General features: G+C 45.9%; 1 protein-coding gene across 10 annotated transcripts in view; it reads right to left on the bottom strand.

Moving 5' to 3' along the window:
- Positions 1-20562, bottom strand: part of PRPF40B (pre-mRNA processing factor 40B) — a 241553-nt gene that overhangs the window by 20508 nt on the left and 200483 nt on the right. For all 10 annotated transcript variants that reach the window (XR_014960471.1, XR_014960473.1, XR_014960472.1 and 7 more), the window contains 3 exons: positions 15082-15219; positions 13859-13954; positions 12767-12853 (listed from right to left, as the gene is read on the bottom strand). Coding sequence is in view for 7 of the 10 variants with exons in the window: in XM_085600361.1 (XP_085456487.1) it covers positions 12767-12853; positions 13859-13954; positions 15082-15219 (321 nt within the window). In the remaining 3 variants the exon portion in view is untranslated. The remainder of the gene's footprint in view (positions 1-12766; positions 12854-13858; positions 13955-15081; positions 15220-20562) is intronic.

Raw genomic sequence — 20562 nt, 5'->3', positions numbered from 1 at the left:
TATTCTGTGGAGAGATCGTGGGTCCAGGTTTTGAAGAAGGAATTGGTCTGGGCAGATGTAAATGGGGGAGCTGTTGTAGACCATGACTGTCCCTCGAGAGTGGTATAGCTGTGGAGTTTATAGGTGTTTTAGTTGGTCTAGGGTTAACCCCTAACTGAGCCAAGTCATGATGCAGATTAATTATAGATGATTCCAGTTTAGCAAGGCGATCTATTAAGGGGGTGAGTAACTCGCTCAAGAGAGATTTTATGTCTACAAGTGAGTGGCCCTCCACCCGTGCAGCAATTATTGGACTCACTGGTCTTTTGGTTAGGGGTACTGCCACTCCCTTCCGTCCCACTAATGGAGAGTTTGTTTTCCCCCTAGAGGCAGGCAACATATCCTTTGGCCTGCGCCCTCCTACAGTTTGGGCCCTTCCCTTCCTCTTAGGTATTGCTCCCTCACGATTTCCTTGATTTGGATCTACACTAGGAATATCATTCGTTTTCTTATTTGTCTCAGAAATTATATCCAGACTGGAGGGTGTGGGGGCAGTAGAGAGCCTTGGAGGCGGGAGGGATAGTGTAATAAAATCCATTGGAGTAGAAGTATCACAGTCTGTAATAGATGAAGACGTAGTGCTAGGATTCACTGATGTCGAGGAAACCGGTAATCCAGGCGGTCCCCCCTTAACATAGTCAACACATTCTAGCAGTTGTGGTGGGGAGGTAGCATGTTTGAGAGGGCCTAGAGACGATCTTCTAATCCAGTCTATTTCTAGGGAAATACGCTTCTCTAGAGTGGATATGTCGTCAATCAACAGGGATCCAGCCTTTGCAAAATATAAGTCCAATGTACCTGTGGGCTTGGCAGCAGCCTGGGTTGTTTTGCTCCGAGTTTCTCTCACAGTCGCCATTGATGCAGTCACAGTAGAGGCGAAAGAAGGTAGGCCCTGGCCCTGCCTCGCCTGTCCTCAAACGGCCCGCTCTTAGCCCGGTCTTCGCTCCGGGCGCGTTCCGCTGGCGCGTAAGGGCGGGACACTTAAGCAGCACGGTAGATGGGAAAAATGGGGAGGGGCCGGGAAGAGGACACAGGTGTGCTGGCTCAAGGCAACAGCGAGCACCCTGGTCCTCGCAGTCCCGGGGCAGCGGTGTAGTTCAGCAGCCTCCCAGAGTTCAGGATCCGTAGGTTCAGCAGCCCCGAGCGTGGGGGAAACAGCGGCTTCAAGGTCCACCAGGTTAGTCCAGCGAGCGGCTCCCGCGAAGCGGGGGCCGCGAGATGTTATGAACTGAGTGGGGAGGGGCCGGGAAGAGGACACAGGTGTGCTGGCTCAAGGCAACAGCGAGCACCCTGGTCCTCGCAGTTTCGGGGCAGCGGTGTAGTTCAGCAGCCTCCCAGAGTTCAGGATCCGTAGGTTCAGCAGCCCCGAGCGTGGGGGAAACAGCGGCTTCAAGGTCCACCAGGTTAGTCCGGCGAGCGGCTCCCGCGAAGCGGGGGCCGCGAGATGTTATGAACTGAGTGGGGAGGGGCCGGGAAGAGGACACAGGTGTGCTGGCTCAAGGCAACAGCGAGCACCCTGGTCCTCGCAGTCCCGGGGCAGTGGTGTAGTTCAGCAGCCTCCCAGAGTTCAGGATCCGTAGGTTCAGCAGCCCCGAGCGTGGGGGAAACAGCGGCTTCAAGGTCCACCAGGTTAGTCCGGCGAGCGGCTCCCGCGAAGCGGGGGCCACGAGATGTTATGAACTGAGTGGGGAGGGGCCGGGAAGAGGACACAGGTGTGCTGGCTCAAGGCAACAGCGAGCACCCTGGTCCTCGCAGTCCCGGGGCAGCGGTGTAGTTCAGCAGCCTCCCAGAGTTCAGGATCCGTAGGTTCAGCAGCCCCGAGCGTGGGGGAAACAGCGGCTTCAAGGTCCACCAGGTTAGTCCGGCGAGCGGCTCCCGCGAAGCGGGGGCCACGAGATGTTATGAACTGAGTGGGGAGGGGCCGGGAAGAGGACACAGGTGTGCTGGCTCAAGGCAACAGCGAGCACCCTGGTCCTCGCAGTCCCGGGGCAGCGGTGTAGTTCAGCAGCCTCCCAGAGTTCAGGATCCGTAGGTTCAGCAGCCCCGAGCGTGGGGGAAACAGCGGCTTCAAGGTCCACCAGGTTAGTCCGGCGAGCGGCACCCCGCTCGCCTGAATTTCTTATCAACGCTGGTGCCAGCACCACCAGCAGAATGGCCCATACAGGCCTCAAAAAATCATAAAAATTATACTAGACCTATATGTCAAGTAACTTGAATAATCTACTCCTCCTAACTGTAATGTACTTGACCCATAAACTGGCCTCATTATGTCATCCTAGACAAATATTTTATTTTGCAGAGCCACCTTTTTCTTCCTCATCATATATGAGAGCACCTTCCAATATATGAGATCAGCATTCCTGCTATACCTATTTGGTGTGATTTAGTAGACTAAACATTTGCTCAATAATGAGACTCTAGCCCACATATAGGGTACACATGACCCCTGACTTGCCTCTTAGTTCACTAATAGCATTGCCATCAGAGCAGGGGCAGGGATGTTTCTCAGTTCACCTTTACAAACTCAAGTTTAATAAATAAAATCACTAAAGCATGCAGCGGTAGTGCACTGTTATTTACAGATATCACATTTTCCAATGAAATTGCCAAAAACTTTCCCACTAACATGCAAATCTACTTCTAAAACTATATAGTGTATAAACAATAATCTGTGGAAATTGGTTTTCAGCAAACACAGGAGGTCAGAGGTAACGCTCAAGAAGTAATCAGACTAAAAGAGAAGGAGCGGGACTTGGCAGAGAGGTTGGAGAGGCTGGAAAACGCGTCAAGAAGGAATAACATTAGGATCTTAGATTTAAAAGAAGGGTTGGAGGGTGACAACCTAAAATCCTATGCTATCAATAACCTGACTAAAGCTTTTCCCCAGATCGCCTCGGCCTGGGAAGCTGAAATTCAGCGAATCCACAGAGATCCTTTTAAGTTAAATCCTGCCCAAAAAAAAACGAGAAAAAATCTGGTTTACATACATTCTTATACTCTCAAGGAACAATTACTGGGGGCAGCCCTTAAACTTAAATCTATACAGGTCCAGGATGCCTCCTTTAGAATCCGCTCTGATATTTCCCGGGTCACGGAGGACAGGAGATGGGAGCTGGGAAAGCGGATGGATGCCTTAAAGGACCTAGGAGCCCAAGTCCAGCTGCGGTTTCCTGCCTTTTTGAAAGTGGTCCTGGCAAATAAATTGTATAACTTTAGGTTTCCGGAGGAGGTTGACAGTTTTCTGGCACAATGTAATTCTAGCGTGTAAGGTGCGGTGTGAGGGGTTTCAGCATCTAACATTATCTCTTTTTAGGATCTCGTGCTTCACATTGGAGGTTAGGAGGCCTCGGCTCATAAGGCAATACTTATTGCCGATAGTTAGGCTGGGAGGGTTCCCGTGGGCTGGGGGGGAGGTGTGGGGTGTGGGGGGGTAGTGGGGGCTTTCACGTGGTTTGGTGGGGAGCATTGGGAGAAAAAAACAAAAAAGTAATACTAAATCATGTGACATAACAACCTTCAGTAGCTACACCAGAGGGTTGAGGCTGGTTTATGATGGAGGATAGGCCCACCCAGGGATGGAATCAACTCCTTAAATTTTTATGCTGGAATGTTAACGGCCTGTGAGTTAAAGGAAGACGGCGCCTAATACTTCAATATTCAAGAAACAGTTCAGCTAGAATTCTTCTGACTCAGGAGACCCATCTCCTACAAATAGAATGCAAGGCATTATTTGGTAAACGAAAATGGGTTGACAAAATTATAGCCTCCGACCAACAATGTTGCTCAAAAGCGGTTGCTATAGTACTAAAACTGAATTCAGGAGTTTTGCTTATTAAGTCGCAGGTAGATGATGGAGGACCTTGGGTCATTGCAGAAATCAAATGCAAGGGGGTCAAATATATCGTAGTCAATTTCTATGGGCCTAATGAAGACGATACCACTTCTTTGAATAATCTTTGTCTTGCCCTGGCCGACTTTGAAGCCCTTCTGATTATGGGAGGGGATTTTAACGTCCTCCTGGATAATAAGCTAGATAGGTCCTCTCCTCGTACTCAGATAGCAGCTCCCCGGGTGAAAGCACATCTTTTGAATATCCTAAAGAATTTTAATCTTTGTGATGTGTGGAGTAAAAAACATGGAGAGGTCAGGAAGTACTACTTCTACAGTAAAAACTCTCACTACTCTAGAATTGATTATGTTTTTATGGAGCACTCGGAAATCCATAAGGTCAGTCTAATTAAATACCTTCCTATTCACTTGTCGGATCATGGAGTATGGTTTTAATATGGATTTTCCCCCAGAACTCACTTTGAGAAGATGGACTCTAAATAGGAGATTCCTCTTGTTATGTTCTACTCCGGGCTTTTTGAAGCTTGAAACCGACGCCTTTTTTCAAAATAACTTAGGGTCTGCCCCCCTACATATTGTCTGGGATTCCTTTAAGGCTTGCCTGAGAGGGATACTAAAAGGGCTGTAGTGGGTTGGGCTAGGTCGAAGAGGGAAGAACTGGCTAACTTTGAACAACAGATAGCGGGGGCAGAAGCTGTTATAAAGGCGAGCCCTCTTGATCACCCGGAGAAAGACAGTTGGATAAAGAGAGTGGAGGAGCTTCAGTTAAAATTCAGACTTAAGTCAGAAGAGTTTCTACATCATTAATGGGAGATAAGTAAAATGAGGGAGTTTGATCAAGGGGAGAACTGTGGTAAGCTCCTTGCTATGAAGTCCAGGGTTGATAGAGCTAATAATTACATAAGCAAGATCAAAGTGGGTACACAATTTATAGAGGAGAAAGATAAAATAGAACAGGCCTTCACACAGTTCTTCCAAGAGTTATATCTTGAAGACCTACAGGGGGTGGAGGAGCAGATAGATAGGTGGCTGACTGAAAAACAGCTCCCTAGATTAACTAACGTGAGTCAAGATTTTCTCTCTCTAGAAATATCAGGAAGCGAGATATTAGCTATATGAACAGAACACCTGTTGTTTGTCAACTCGCCAGAAGGGGCGAGTAGATCTTAAATATAGCTTGCCCCGATAAAATCTGATTCGCCATGGGGAGTGGATGAGTAGATTTGTCGAGGCCTGCAATACCTATTGTGGTCTCTGACTACGAGCTGGCTTTGAATTGAGATTGGCTGATGCTGCGTCCCAATCTATGGGGCTGCAGCCTATAACTAATCCTTCAGACTCTGATAACTTGCCCGTACCACATGTTGGAGCTCATACTTTAAATCAGCTCTTTAGATCAGATTATGATAATAATGACTACAGTGAGGAGGATGAATGTGGCCCTCGATATGAGGACAATTGGTATTCTGAACTACATGTTGCCAGTGGTCTGGACACTTCACCAGACACTGGGCCTGTCTCTCCCCCTGGTCCTGCCAATGAGGAAACTCTTTTACCCCAGTCATGAGGCAAGCTGCAGAGGTTGTGAACCACTTGGCGGGGTCTCTAAACACCAGGGCAGATGAACTCAGTTGCTTGCTAACACCTAGCAGCTTACGAATGCCAACTACACTCGAAGGTGGCAAAGGGAATTTTCCAGCAATGGGGAGAACACTGGCTCGACCTTTTCGCTGCTGCCAAGAACTTGCAATCTCAACACTTTTGTGCACTAGAGTTCCCATGAAGGTTGTCTCTCAGGGACGCATTCTGCTTGGATATGGGCTTGGACCTCCTGAATGCCTTTCTGCCTCTCCCCCTCTTTGCTCAACTCTGAAAAAGCTCAGGACTCATCATGGCCAACTTATCCTTGTTCTCCGGATTTGGCTGAGGTGGTGTGGTATCCAGAACTTCTGGGCAGGCACATCTGTCCTCCATTCAAGCTGCCGCTTTGAGAGGATCTATTTTCACAACAGCAAGGCAGAGGCAAATGTCTGTGTTTTATCTCCCTCTTGAGGTTATGGATGTTATCCTTGTTGCATGGCACTCCTCTACAAAATTAATTTATGCCGGGCACTGGGACACATTTGTAGACTGGATTGGTGTCTGTAAAACAGACCTGGAACAAGCCAAACATGTTGCTATGTTATGTTTTGTGTTGTCTTTTGCCCAGCAAGGACTTGCAGTGTGCACCATTAAAGGTTATTTCTTGGCTCTTCTGCGCTTTTTGCGTTCGACAAACCAGCCACCCTTGTTTAAATCACCTCTTGTGATGAGGTTTTCAAAAGGTTTAATACATGTTTCCCCCCTAAACCCTTTGTGATGCCACAGCGGGATCTCAATTTAGTTGTGGCTTTTCCCATGTGTACTCCCTTTGAAATGATACACAGCTGCTCATTGCATCTTCCTCATTGGGATCACTTCAGCTTGTCACATGAGTGAGCTCTTCGCTCTTTCAGTACAGCCACCCTACTCCCTCTTTTTCTTATAGACAAACTGGTGCTGGGGATCCAGGCAGCCTTCTTGACTAAAGCTGTGATTCCTTTTCACATTGATCCATCACCCTGGCAGTGTTCTCTGCCCTACCTCACCAATCAAAATGGGAGAAGAGAGTCCATTGACTGGGATTCAAAAGAGCTATAAGCTTTTTCATCAATCGCACCAAATACCATGGGGTGAATGGTCAGCTTTCGATCAAAGAAAGGCAAGGTGGTGCAGAAAAAGGACCCTGTCAAGGTGGGTAGGCCTTTGTATTAAGATCTACTATGCACTGGCCAAGAAGCAGCCTCTGGAAGGGCTGAGGGTTCATTCTCACTAGGACCATGGTTGCTAGCACTGCATTGGCACGTGGAGTGCTTGTTCTTGACATCTGTCAGGCGGCAACGTGGGTATCCATGCACACGGTATCCAAGCACTACTGCCTGGACAGCCTCGTCCGTTGGGAAGGACATTTCCCCTGTTCCATCCTTCATGACGTTTTGATCTGAGTCCAGTGCATAAACTACCCACCTTCGGAGGTTCTGCTTTGGTATCTATTTTTAAGGTGAGGAATCTGCCTTAGAAGTATCCATCATAAGAACAAGTTACATGTGGTAATGCTCTGTTCGAGGCATGTGTGCTGTAGATACACATGCTTTGCATACTTCTGCCATCTAATGTTGGGTCCGGATGTTTGGAAGTTGTTTTTCTTCGACAAAGTCTTTTCCAGTCACGAGGTAAGGTGACTCCTTCTTTCGGTGATAGTGTGCATGGGCATCGACTCCATTGATAGATTGCTTTCTTTCTGCCATCGGGTTCGGACGTGGTTTGCGGCACTCCAGTTCAAGCCCGTTCTGCAGGATCCCCTTGGTGCGCAACCCACTGTACCTTGGTCGGTATTGTTTCACATGCGTCCCCTTATTCGCACTTGTCGAAAAAATAAGAAAACTTCCCATCTTCGATCGAGAAGACTATGTTGGCAGCCTTTCTGGCCTAGCCATGTCGGTCGAATTCCACTTCGTCATACTCATCCAGTCTTCTGCCGATGGAACGGACTCCATTTCAATTCTGTCCTCGGTGCCATTCCAAGTTTCCTCGCATCAACCTGTATAAAGTCTGCAACTTGTGCCTCTCACTGGAGAACAAAGAGGAAGATTGCAACGTTTGCCGATCTTTCCAATCGAAAAAGACTTTGCAGGACCATCGAGCTCGAGGTAGGGACATGCAGCGGCAGAACATCAACTACACACCAGATATCTTCGGGGAAGATACCAAACAGGAGGAATGGAAGTGTCGGCAGCAGGAGAGGAGGAGGCTTTCTCTATCCAGGAATCGGACTCAGAACTGGAGATTGATTTAGAGTCCAAAGAATGGACAGGGTGGACTGGGCTCCATGAGTAACAAAGCCCCTTTGGCCAACAAAATGATTTCCACCAAACAAAAGGTTTCTGGGCCACCACTGCCTTGGTAGGCACCGAGAGACTGCTTCTAACACCCTGCCTTCGGGCTCGTCACTGAAACAGCATATTAAGCCTTCCGGCTCGGGCTCAAGTCGAGACAGAATACCAGCTCAGCACCATAAAGTTCGGCACCAACACCGAAAGGTACTCTACAAAAACCTCCAGAACCTATATGAAGGGCATGTTTTGGCCAAGGATGCAATACCACCCAAAGAAAGACTGTTCCAGAAGAGACAAGCTACAAAATTCCTCTAAAAAAGAATACAGACATGGCTACAAGTCCTATATACCCTATCCCTCAGTCCCCTCCTCCACTTGCACCATTACCAGGCTCAGACCCCTTAGATATCACACCACAGAGTTCTCCACATAACACAGCCTGATTTAGAGGAGGAGGATGACAATAGTCCACCACCAATAGATCCATGGAATGATTATTACATTGATCAACCTATGGATAAAGATCCTGATCTATACCCTGCAAAACCTTCACCTCCTGATGACAACACAGCATACCAGGAGTTAATCTCAAGGGCAGCATCATACCATGGAGTTACACTATACAAGGAATCCTTAGAAGAGGATTTTCCATATGAAACTTTAGGTCCTACACATAGGACAACTCAATGTTTACCCATGCTAAAAGGCATGATGAGAGATGTCGATTATATTTTTAAAGACCCTGTACGTGCCCGTATATTAACACCTAAGGTCGATAAAAAAATACAAGCCTCCACCATCAGACCCATCAGACCCAATTTCTAGTAAGGGACTAAGGCCTTTAGATTCCCTAGTGACATCAAATGCTCAAAAAGAGCAAACTCGCAGATAACAGCAGATGCACCTCATCCAGACAAAGAGTCTAGGTTAGTTGATGCATCAGGCAAAAGAATAGCTGCACAATCCTCCAACTATGGGCGCATTGCCAACACACAAGGACTATTGGCGAGATATGATAGAGACCAGTGTGACCAAATGGAGGTACACCCATTACTATGCAGGAGTGCCCTAGAGAGAGTACCAGGCTTGGAGCAGGGTAGAGATTGTTATTCCCGATACTTCCTCATACTGGAAAAGGACAGGGGCCCTAGGCCTACCTTTGACCTCATTTCCTTGAACATCTTTCTGTGAAAGGGCAAACTTAGAATGCTCACATTGGCTCAGAACCTTTCTGCCCTGGATATGGGAGACTAGATTGTTTTCTTGGACTTGCAGGACACATACTTTCATATAACTGACTTACAGTCCCTCACGTGTTACCAGAAGTTGAGGGTGGGACAGGAGTATTTCCAGTTTGCAGTGCTCTCCTTTGGCCTCACCAGTGCCCCTCGTGCTTTCACAGAAGTAGTGGTGATGGCAGCTGCCCAGAGGTCAGATGTTCTTCTATTACCGTACCTCGACGACTGGCTGCTGAATGTGGATTCACTGCAGTCCATCGAAGACTACCTCTGGACAACAGCGTAACACCTAACATTATTGAGGTTTATCATAAATGAGTTAGTATCCCAACTGATTCCATCAAAGAGGCTTCCATTTATTCATTTCAGCATTTGTGGACACAGTAGCATTCAAGGCTTTTTCTCTGCTGTAATGAGTCTCCTTGGCTGAGGATGTGATAACATGGTAGTATATTGAGAGGGGTGGTGTGGAATTCTAAGCAGCAGCCCAGCTGAACTACTGCAAGCACCCATTGGTCTTCCCTAGCTTCCTACCAGTGAGGGACTAAATCCCTTAGTACCACCCCTTCCCCCCTCCTTGGTGTTGTGTCATCTGGGGCAACGTGGGTGAGTCAATGTTTTGGGGGAAAGGCTTCTTTGCCAGAGCTGCTTCTACCTCCGTCTTGGTTGCTGTTACCCCTGTAGCTGCTTCTTATGTGTCTTCTGCCTGCCTGAGATTTATCAAATAAGATATTGAGGAGGAGTTGTCGAACCCCTGTCTTGACCCCCAGGATGTATAACCATGCGTGGTAGTGGAGCAAGATGCTAGTGTTCACACTGTTGAAGGCAGTATCTGCAGCACAGAGTGCACAATGCCTATTCACACTGGTAGTTGATCTTCTCCTCAGCAATTAGTTCTTCCCCCATCTTTCTGCAGGTCTCAGGGAACCGCTCCATCAGCGTCTCCATCTCCTACCAGTGAAACATATCATACCTTTACATCAAGCCAACTCAATAGGCAATGCATCTTTGGGTGGTTGCTCCAACCACCATGCACTTACTAGCAGCATTGATACACTTAATCTCCTTGTACGGAGAGGGAGAGTCCTCCATGGATTGAACCAAGGCCAGATTGCGTGTACCACAAAGGAGTCTGGGGATCTGGCCGCTGATCATGTGTGTTGTTGAGAGAAGCCTTGAACGTCTTCTAGACCCATGGTTTAACTACCTTTTGCCTTGACAGGGTCTTTGAAATTGTCTGGGGCCAAATTCATCATGCCCTTGATCTGGGGGAGGAACTGAACGGTGCATTCTTGGAGAGGGCCACCACTAAAAAGTAATCCTCCTCCTGAAAGGCAAGCATGTTGACTTTATGGTGATGGCCCACCCTCTACATTACAGCATGACTTGCGATAGTATCAGCTTAGTTGGGTATCGTTGCAGATTGGGGTGGTTCACAGGGTCAACATTATAATCATCCCATAGATCTTTCCTGTCCTCAAGAGGCTTGTCATAAGGGTCTCCTTCCCCATAAGGGCTGCCTGGGTATTGGCATGAGTACAATTTCCCATCAGAAGACTCAGGTGCCGGTGGAGAAGAAGGGGCGTTTAGTGAGGTAATGGTGGAGGAGGTCATAGTAGTGATTATCAACTAGGTGTAGGAGGTTGTGGTGAGTTGTAGCCTAGTCCTTGTGCTTCTTGGGCTCTAGATGTGGCGGTCCATCAAAGGCAAGCTCCTTGGAGGTTTCTTAGGAATTGGGGCTGTCAGGTTGATGGCCTTCCTTGGGAGGCTTACAGTCATCTCGCAAATCTATGGGTAGATGAAGAGCCAAGCTCCTCTGCCAGTCTTACCAGTCTTACCAGAGTAGGCGCACCAGATTTCTTCGATCTCAGCTTGGCTTTTGAAGGTACTCTTGGCATCGATTTTATCTGGGAAGATTCAGAGGGAGTTGATAACTGTTAAGGCTGGACTCCATTTGCTGTGGGCTTGCGCTGCTTCAAATCTTTCTGTCTGTGCCAAACTGGGACCAGGAGTGGTGGGTCAGGGACTGAGAATTTCTTTCTGCCCTGCTCAGCACCTGGCTCCTGGGGAGCGGTGCTCTGCCTCCACGTGGGGGCTTAACAGTTTTGTTCCTAGCTTTGCTTTGCCACGCTAGAGTAATATTCACGCCCCTCGGTGTCTTCTTAGTTTGGGCCTCTGCCAGTTTTGACACAGAGGATGCCATGTCTTGGTCTTCTCCCTAAGAAGCATGTGAGATCAAAATATTAGGGCTTGGTGTTAGTTGGGCCACCGCGATCCCAGAAGGACCCGTCTCTTCTGCCTCGAAGACAAGAGGGTCTTGTTCACCTAAAATCTTTTGGGGTTACAGAGAATGACTGCTGCAGGATTTTAGAATGTGCCCAATGCCATTCTCTTCTGTACCGCAAGGTCTTCTTGCACCGAAAGGCGAGGCAAAACTCACCAGCAGTCTTGTGGTTGGGAGAGAGACTAAGGTTGCAAACGCCATGCTGGTCCGCCTAGGTATATTTTACGTTCCACCCCGGACAAATTGGAAGGTGCACTTTTCATCACCCCTTTCCGGTCTGCATTTGTCTGGGATGAGCTTCATGTAGAATGAAGAGGACTCGATCAAGTCAAATATGGTGTCTGATTTGCCAGGACATTTATCTGACGCAGTAGAGATCGGTGGAGATAGAGGGATGGTCTTATTGGAGACCCATTGGATAGACGCTGACCGTGCTGTAATTGTCATCTGATTCCTCATTCTAGACAAGTGGAGCAATTAGCCCCGAAAAAGCCATGAGGAACATATTGGTCTAAAAGCTGCTGCTGAACATGTCCAAACCTGATGGTGGAAAAAATCAATCTAGGGTTGAGTTGATACCCATGGCTTTGTGGACTGAGGAATCACAGCACATCATTGTGAGTAAATCTTCAAAGAAAAACAATTTTTACTATCCAATCTCAACAGTAGATCACAAGAATATGCACAGCATGTGTATCTTCAGCCAAACATGCTATGATTTTTTAACCACAGTGCAATAATCTATAACTTTTTTCAAAAATCGAAATGTTCATGTATGCGCAAAAATATAATAAATCCCGTTGTTCAGGCAATCACATTTGAGAAAACTTAAATGTGATTGACAGAATTCCTAACTACACAGTGGCGGTCACCCCTCTGCAGAGATGGTTCAGCAGTACTTTCCATTAAAAATAATTTTTTCGATTGGCCTTTCACTTTTGACCTAATGAATGGATCTGCACCAAAATTGAAGTGTAGTCCAATAAGGGCAGGCATTACAATTTTCAGGAGGATCCGTGCAGGCAAAAAAAATGAAAAGGCGTGATGGCGGAATGCGTGTGGTGGGGGAAGGGGGGACATTAAAAAAGTTTTGCTTTCCCATTTTAGCTCCCATAGGAAATTTTGCTTCTGTCAACAGCCGAAACTGCTGAACAGAATTACACTAAATTGGGCATGAAAGTGGGACTTTATTCTGAAAGCGTGCTTTCGTTCATTTGGGTAAATCTGTTCAGTATTTTTGTTAGTTATAAGCGTATGAAATGTTTCCAAGCAGGCGTGCGTTGTATGCGTACCATAACCGGCAAATTTCTGTGGTTTTGTGCATTTGAGCCAGAACGCTAACACAGTTTTAACTGTGTGCTTTTTCAGTGATAAATGCTCTACTGCACCATCTACAACAGCCTTCTGGATATTCATTTTAGCCTCATGTTGATCTTGCTTACCGATTGGGAGTGTGACCGCTTGCGATGCTGCTTCTTGGATTTCTTGGAGTGCTTCTTAGCCTTGACATGGCGGTGCTGACATTCGTTCTGCATCCAAAGAAGAGGAATAGTTCATGAATGACCTTGGATGTATCAGTTACATTTTAGACAACACTGATCAAACAGTGAACACACTATCTTTGAATAAGGAGGGGAAAATGTATGTACTTTGCCACTTAATGATGTTTTAAAAGCAGTCTTCATGAATTTTGCAAATAATTTGTTACATTTATAAACAAAATAGTATGAGAAAACATCAACTACTAGTGGGTCAGCATTGTAAAGGCTCAGTAAAAACCCAAGTTTTGGTAAGAGCACTATCCAGCAAAAATGTTTTTGCAAGAATTTTTGGGGATTAATCTTCGCCCATAGGCAAAGGTGGCAATCTCACTGATATCTGAACCTAGATACCCATTCACATCCAGGGTGCACACTCTTTATTTTTTATGGGACTGAAGCCTTGCTAATCTTCAAGAAATATTTGTCTTCACTACAAACTCAGCATTGTCTCCTTTTGTTTTATCTAGCTAGTTATTTTATGAATTAGCTGAATAAATTGGTATGAGGTAAAGAATTGGATGAATACATTGATATGAGGTCATGGTGAATATTCTTGGCAAAACAATATGGTAATTATTCTGATGCAGGCGATATTAGAGATTTTCAACACTGTTTATGAAATGCACAAGTTTGCACATTTAGTGTTAAAAACAAATTATTAATATGAATTCAAAGAAAACATTAAAAATGTGTATTGCCCCAGATTGTATAATTTGGGAAACATAAATGAGAAGCTGGGAAATTTTGCAGATTTCAGAAACTGTAGAAAGCTGCCTAACTCTAAGAACAAAGGTTGAAACCTAGCATATAAACTTCGTTGTAATGGCTTAAAACATGGAAGTTTCCACCAGGTCCTAGCCCAAGTGGCCTCCAGTGTGAGATGCTTGGAAGTTTCCCAAAAACATTCTGGTTGGGAGATGGAACCCGTGTAAGAGGATCTACAAGATAGACAGTGGTCCCCCAACAGCAATAGTGCCACTTATCTCTCCTCACCTCCAGTCCGTGTAGAAATTCTTTATAGAGACGAATCCTTTCTGACTCAACAGTGATCTGGTCGAAGGATGGATCTTTGATAAAGCGTTCTCGCACCTGGGGAAACAGAGGCTAAATTAGAACTTGGTCTGAAATGGAAGGTAGATAAGAATCTGGTCAGTACAAAAAGAGGGGAAACTGCATCTCACCTCTGAGGGTAGAACAGGTCCTACCCTGGTCATTACTCATATAGGGTTGAGATGTCAGAAGTATGTCTTTAGAATTTCTTTTGTTGTTCTATAGAGCATGAATCAAGCTTTGTTGGACCTGAGATGGACATCATAAGAGACGTGATTGATTTAGCAATGAATTGTTATCAAGGGAGGTGTCTTAATAGGGTGCAAACTCCTTTGTCATCGGTGGTAATTTAGCAGAGGTGTTGGTTGGTTTTAGAGAGTGGATTTACACTGATTAGCATGTATAGAACGTCTAAGTGGTAAAAAGGTAAATGGCACTTATACCAGTGGCTTGGTCTAACTCGGTGTGAGCTACGCTATAATGACTGAGGATTGGTACCGTAGGAATCATATTTCAGGGTGCATAACATTGTTTGCGGTTTGTTCACACAGCTGCAAGAACCCTCACAGTGCAATGAGAAAATATTTTCATAGGCAGGTAAAACGTTATCAGTGTGAAGTGCTTCCAAACAAATGTGGTCTTTTACACTTTAACCAATTACTAGCCCTTGGCTAATTTAAGTGAAGAGCATTCTCAAGATAGTGGACTAGTGAAATAGCTTGATGGCAAAACATCTGATATAAGCAAATGACCTAATCCAGAAGTCCAATCCAGCGCCTGTGTCAAACAAGACTGTTTTACAGGATATACACCTAGGAACACATAGCTGACAGGGTAGTTTCAGGGCCTTGACCTTGCGCAATGTTGTTTTGTGCAGACACCTTACAAAGCGGCCCTGGGGAAGACCGCCAGTTTGGATGTGCTAGGTCTGGTTGTAAGGTAGGACGTAAGTGCAAGAGACAGGGGCATTGCCTGGTGGGGGTAGTAGACTGGTGCTGTAGGGGAGTGGTGGTGAAGCCAGAGCTGTTATAGTCTTTCAGTTGGGGTCAGAGTGCAATGGAGTACGTAATACTGGGATGTGTGCCCTCAGTCAGGGTCAGGGTGCAAGAACGGGGAGCATAGCTGGGAGCAGAGGGTAGATTTCTGAGAATAGTAGGAGCTCTCACATCCTCCCAGTTGGAGTTGGGCTCCAGGGACGGCACAGCCTGCTTCAGCATGGTCTTGAAGGCAGCCTCTCTCCTCCGAAGCTTGCGGGCTTCATCCTTTTCACGTTCTCGCTCTCGGGCTTCAGCTTTCTCCAGCAACTAAGAAATGATGACGAACTGTTAATACCTGCTCTTAGCACAGCACCATCCTCCAGCTATAACGCTTATAGCCAGCATGACAGGCCTCTGTCCTCCAAGGTCACCTGGCCCTTTAATGATGGCCTTTAGCATCACAACTCTTGGAGCTCCTCTAGCCAGCAGTTTGGCCCCAGTCACTGTATCATTTCAGCAATACAACTCGCTAGTCCTCCAGCAGTCAGTATAGACCTCACCCCATAGTGCACATTCTAAGCATTAAAACACTGCTCGGCCATTGATCGCTGTACTTCCTTGCACTGTGTAATCACAGCTGCCTGTGCTTCCCCGAATAAACCATGAGCTCCCTGATCGTGTATGCTCTTTTAAATACATGTCTATAACCATGCACCGCTGAAATGACTTCCATATTTCACTATACTAATTCACCACTAATCTTTTATGGGTTCTGGAGTGACGTGCTACTCACCGAAAAAGCGCTTCGATGAGTCGTCCGGAGTAGTAAGCGCCATATAAGTACAATTACAATACAAACTGTGTCTACTCATTCAACCCTGTATTGTATCAGTATTACAACACTGTTCTCCCCCAAATGGCACTAGGTGCCTCAACCAACCTCGATATTGCACTTTTCTGATGCCACTGGCATATGTGTCCCCTTATCAATCCCTATAATATCTCAATAATACAACTTAGTGGACACCGAAAGCAACTAGGTTGTCCCAATCCTAATATTCTATCCAGTATAGGCCACACCAGACACTTGTTTCGGACACATGGCAAGATGTGCATCAGACATATGCATAAAATGCAAAGAAGAAATTGATTGGACTCGTTTTGGCTAGATGTCCCACTCTTCTTTTTTTTTCGACTGAAAGATCAGTAAAAGAGCAGAGCATACAGACCATAAATTAGTCAGATCCATATTCTTGTTGATAATGGGGGAAACCAAGGATATGGAAGACTTGGAGAGGCAGCAAGGGAATCTAGCTTAAATTCACCTGGTGATTTCAGTTGCAAGACACTGAATATAAATTGTGTTCTTCTAAATCCCCAATTTTATGAAATAGTGTGAGAAATGCAACACAAGAAACTGATCGAAAATATGGTTTATACAATGCAGTCCGGGTTAGACGCGAGGGCGCAGAAATCTTTAGCCCCCTCTCTCTCTGATCATTATCATCATCAGATATCCCTTAAAGAGAGCGTCTATAAGGCTACGCCCTGATCGTTATGAATAGAAGCATTAGACTTCAAAATCACAGCATCATTGTGGATTCGGCTAGCGACGATAGCAACATATGGGACGGATGCCTCTCCATTTTAACTGTTCAATATTCAAGACACACAGTATTATAATTTTACAACTTGTGGAGAAAATATCTAATATCCTTGAAGCTATCACCATTTTATAACTCTCCAAAAATCCAGTATAGACCGGTTTTCTTATTTGAATAACCTTGGACACCAGTTGCCCAGCTTAGGACCATCAGCCATTTAGATCATTTCCCGTGGCCTTGTTTTTTCCTGACGAAGGCACCTTGCAGTGCCGAAACGCGCGTAGAACCATCTAGTCAACTCAATTGTGCCACTGTGATTGTTTCTCCTATTTTTAAACCTCTTGTGATATTTTAATTACAATTGTTAATATTAATTTTGTCATGTTTTTTATTGATGCTAGTATGTCTGGCAGTATACATGACAGATATGCAAGATGATGAATGAATGTCTTCATTTTGACTTGTTTTGTTTATAAATTCAATAAACAGCTAATTTTTGTATTTTTATAAAATCTTTTGGTTGTTTTTGATTCATTTTGACAGCACTTTAATCACTCTATTGTATTGCTTGCAATTACATTGGTTGCCTTAATTTTGTAAAATATTATACAATGCAAAGTCATGTAAATACGCAAGAAATGATTTGATGACGGAGAGTGTAGGAGAGTAGGATCTGTTTCTTATAGTTACTTTTTGCTGATGTTTCACTGTTTTCGACTTCATCTGGCTGGGATCCTGCTATCCAGGACCCCAGCCTAGCTGCTTTCTAATATAAATTGATTGCATGTACTTTAGGTACACTCCAGATTGGATTCTGGGGTACCTAGTATATGGTATACTATGTACCCAGGGCATGGGTACCCCAGAGGCTTCTCAGGGGCTGCAGCATGTATTATGCTACCCCTGGGAGACCATTCAAAATGACACAACAGGTCTGCTACAGCAGCCTGTGTAAGGTGGTGCATGCACCCCTTACTTAGATATAGGTTCACTATATCTACTCCATATCACTGCACACATATAAACCTATCAGTCACCCTCTATGGCAGGCCTTTTCAATCCTGAAGGCAGGGTGTTGGGTTTTATGTGAGAGGGTGCTCCTGCATGAGCAGAGCCCCTCTGCAGCCGTCGGAACCTCTATTTCGGGGTTGTTTGTGATGTAGCCAACCATATATACTTAAGTGCATTATAACCTCGCGGTAAATGCTAACTTTAAAACGGCTGCATGGAAACATGTCGTGTTTGGTGTGTAACACTTTGGAATCATACCTCCACACCAGTAACTGGTGTGGGAGGTATGATTACACCCTCCTAGAGGGAGAAATATGACAACACCGGTACACCCGGTACCAGCTTAACAGAACCTGGCATCACAAAATGGATGCTGCCAGCCACAGACACGAGTCTGTCCTCCTGCTGCTGGACAAAACTCCGGCAGGGGAAGGCTGGACAATAGGTTTCTTGTCACAGGGAGGTGTGACCACCTCCCAGACAGGCTTTAGTGTATTGGGGCTGGGTGGGTGCACTCTGAGAGTGCTTTGATGTCTGCACTAGGGACACATTTGGTGTCCCTGTGCATAGTCCAGCTCAAACCGGTTGCAGGGGCCATTTGCTCCTGCTCTGGCGCGAAACTGGACAAAGGACATGGGTGTAGCCACCCCTCTGTCCTGATCCTCTCATAGGTGGGTCTCCAGAGTTTGTCCCACCCCTTCCTTGGGTATAAAGTAGGAACCCCTGACTACAGGACTTTAGATTTACCTGGACGAAACTCTGCACAGTGTCCATTTGCAGCAGCATATGCTTTTTGGCGATCCCTGAGGCTGTGCTTTGGGCTACTTGTAGTCCAGACCCGAGCAGTATTTGCACTGAAGATTTCTGGCCTACACTCCACGAGTGTTCCGTGGGCTGGTATTTTGTGATTCAGCTCGAGGTCCCTTCGCAATCCCTGGTCCATCAGCCTGTGGGTCCCTGAGAAGGGAACTTTAACTTTAAGTGGGCTTTCCTGGTTGCTCCAGACGTGCCCTGTCTCTCCATAGCTTGAAGAGTCCCCGGGACCTTGCTGGTCCTCATCGAAGCATCTTTCCTCTGACCGCCTGGGTTGCAGTTGCCAAGGCTTGTTGGTATTCAATCCGGACACTGACACCCAGCACTCGACATCCTTCATGGGACAGCTCACCTGCGGACTTTGGTCATCGTCGACGTCTCCTGTTCCCCATGGCTGAAGAGTCAAGCTTCACCTCTTCTCACCTGAAACAATAGCGAACAATAGAAGATGGCTCCACTCTAGAAAACGTAAACTATGGCGATAGCTCCAATCCTATTCGTCTAGTCCGAATAGGATTGGAGCTATCGTTACTCTGTTGCTGACTGTGGATTGAAACATATCATAGTTGCATTGAGCAGTGTTCCTTGGTATTTGTCTCAATTGAGACTAGCGTATTACAGCTTCGCCGTAGTTTACGTTTTCTAGAGTGAGGCCATCTTCTATTGTTTGCGTATCAATTACTTTAGGACGCCTAATATTAGTTTTGGATACCTTATTTGGATACTTATACGTGTCTTGGATTGTGGAATCTACTGCATACGGATGTGTTGCAGTGACGGACTGTTTGTTTACTGTTGCCCATTGTTAATTCTTCAGTATTCCCATGAGCTGCCTTGAAAAAATCTGTTGACCAGACGAAACACGTGTCGGCTATCGTGTGCTGAGAACTGTTTAAAATAAAACATGTTTGGACCATAATAAAAGCACAAGAAAACTTCATTGATGGATTACGCGTCACTAATTATACCCAATTGATGCTTCTTCCTTGTGTTTATTCTGCCAAGAAACTCCAATACCCTACTAAGGGATTATATTTAGTAATTACGAAACCTGAATAGGTTGGATCTAATTTTAAGTTGTGGTTATATCTGGTAACACGCCTGCATCTGTGTCTAGACAGCATCACATGATTCAGACACGCCAAGCTGCTTTTATTCTCTCCTTCTGCCTTTTTTCCCCTAACCTAGGCCTGGAATGGGCATTACCGTAGACCCATACTGAAAGTGGTTAAACTGTGTGGTACAGGCCAGTGTAGAGATGGTAGGGATAGATATTGAATATGCTACTTACCAGTATGCATCTGTTCTTGGCATGTAGGGCTGCTGACATTCATATCTGTGCATAGATCGCCACCTAGTGTTGGGTCCGGATGTTTGCACGTTGTTGTCCTGGAAGAGTCTTCGAAGTATCCTGGGATAGGTGACTCCTCCCCTGGACTACAGTGCGCATGGGCATCCTCTCCATCCTCAGATTGTTTTTCGCCATTGTGGCAGTGATGGAGTAGATACAGAAAGTGATGACCATGCTTACAGTAATTCTGAGAGCTGCAGCTGCTACAGGCGCCGGGGAGGAGGGAGGGCGATATGAATGTCAGCAGCCCTACATGCCAAGAACAGATGCATACTGGTAAGTAGCATATTCAGTTCGAGGCATGTGGGCTGCTGAATTCATATCTGTGCATAGAATACATAGCAGTGCCCTCTATTAGCGGCGGCTACCAGTGCCAGCTGCAGCGGTCTGAAAAAGAGTCTTGAGAACAGCCTGTCCTACAGCTGCCTGCTGTTTTGTTTGCACATCTACACAATAGTGTTTGGTAAATGTATGTGTAGTGGACCAGGTGGCTGCTCTACATATATCATGCAAAGGAATGTTTCCTAGGAAAGCCATGGAGGCCCCTAACTTACGTGTTGAGTGGGCTCGTGGGGGAATCGTTAATGTGCGTTTAGCCTTTTGATAGCAAATTTGAATACATTTAACGATCCATCTGGCTATACCTGCTTTGGAGATAGCGTTACCTTTGTGGTGTGGGGCAAAGGCAACAAAAAGTTGTTTTGTTTTCCTAAAGACTTTAGTCCTGTCGATATAGTACATGAGGGCCCTCTTTACATCTAGTGTATGGAGTGCTCTTTCTGCGACAGTTTGTGGGTTTTGAAAGAAAACAGGCAGTTCAATAGTTTGGTTTATGTGGAACTGCGATATCACCTTGGGCATGAATTTGGGGTTGGTACGTAGTACGACCCT

The sequence above is a fragment of the Triturus cristatus genome, chromosome 4_2, assembly GCF_964204655.1.
Source record: "Triturus cristatus chromosome 4_2, aTriCri1.1, whole genome shotgun sequence".
Lineage (NCBI taxonomy): Eukaryota > Metazoa > Chordata > Amphibia > Caudata > Salamandridae > Triturus > Triturus cristatus.
This window is presented reverse-complemented; position numbering and strand designations above follow the sequence as displayed.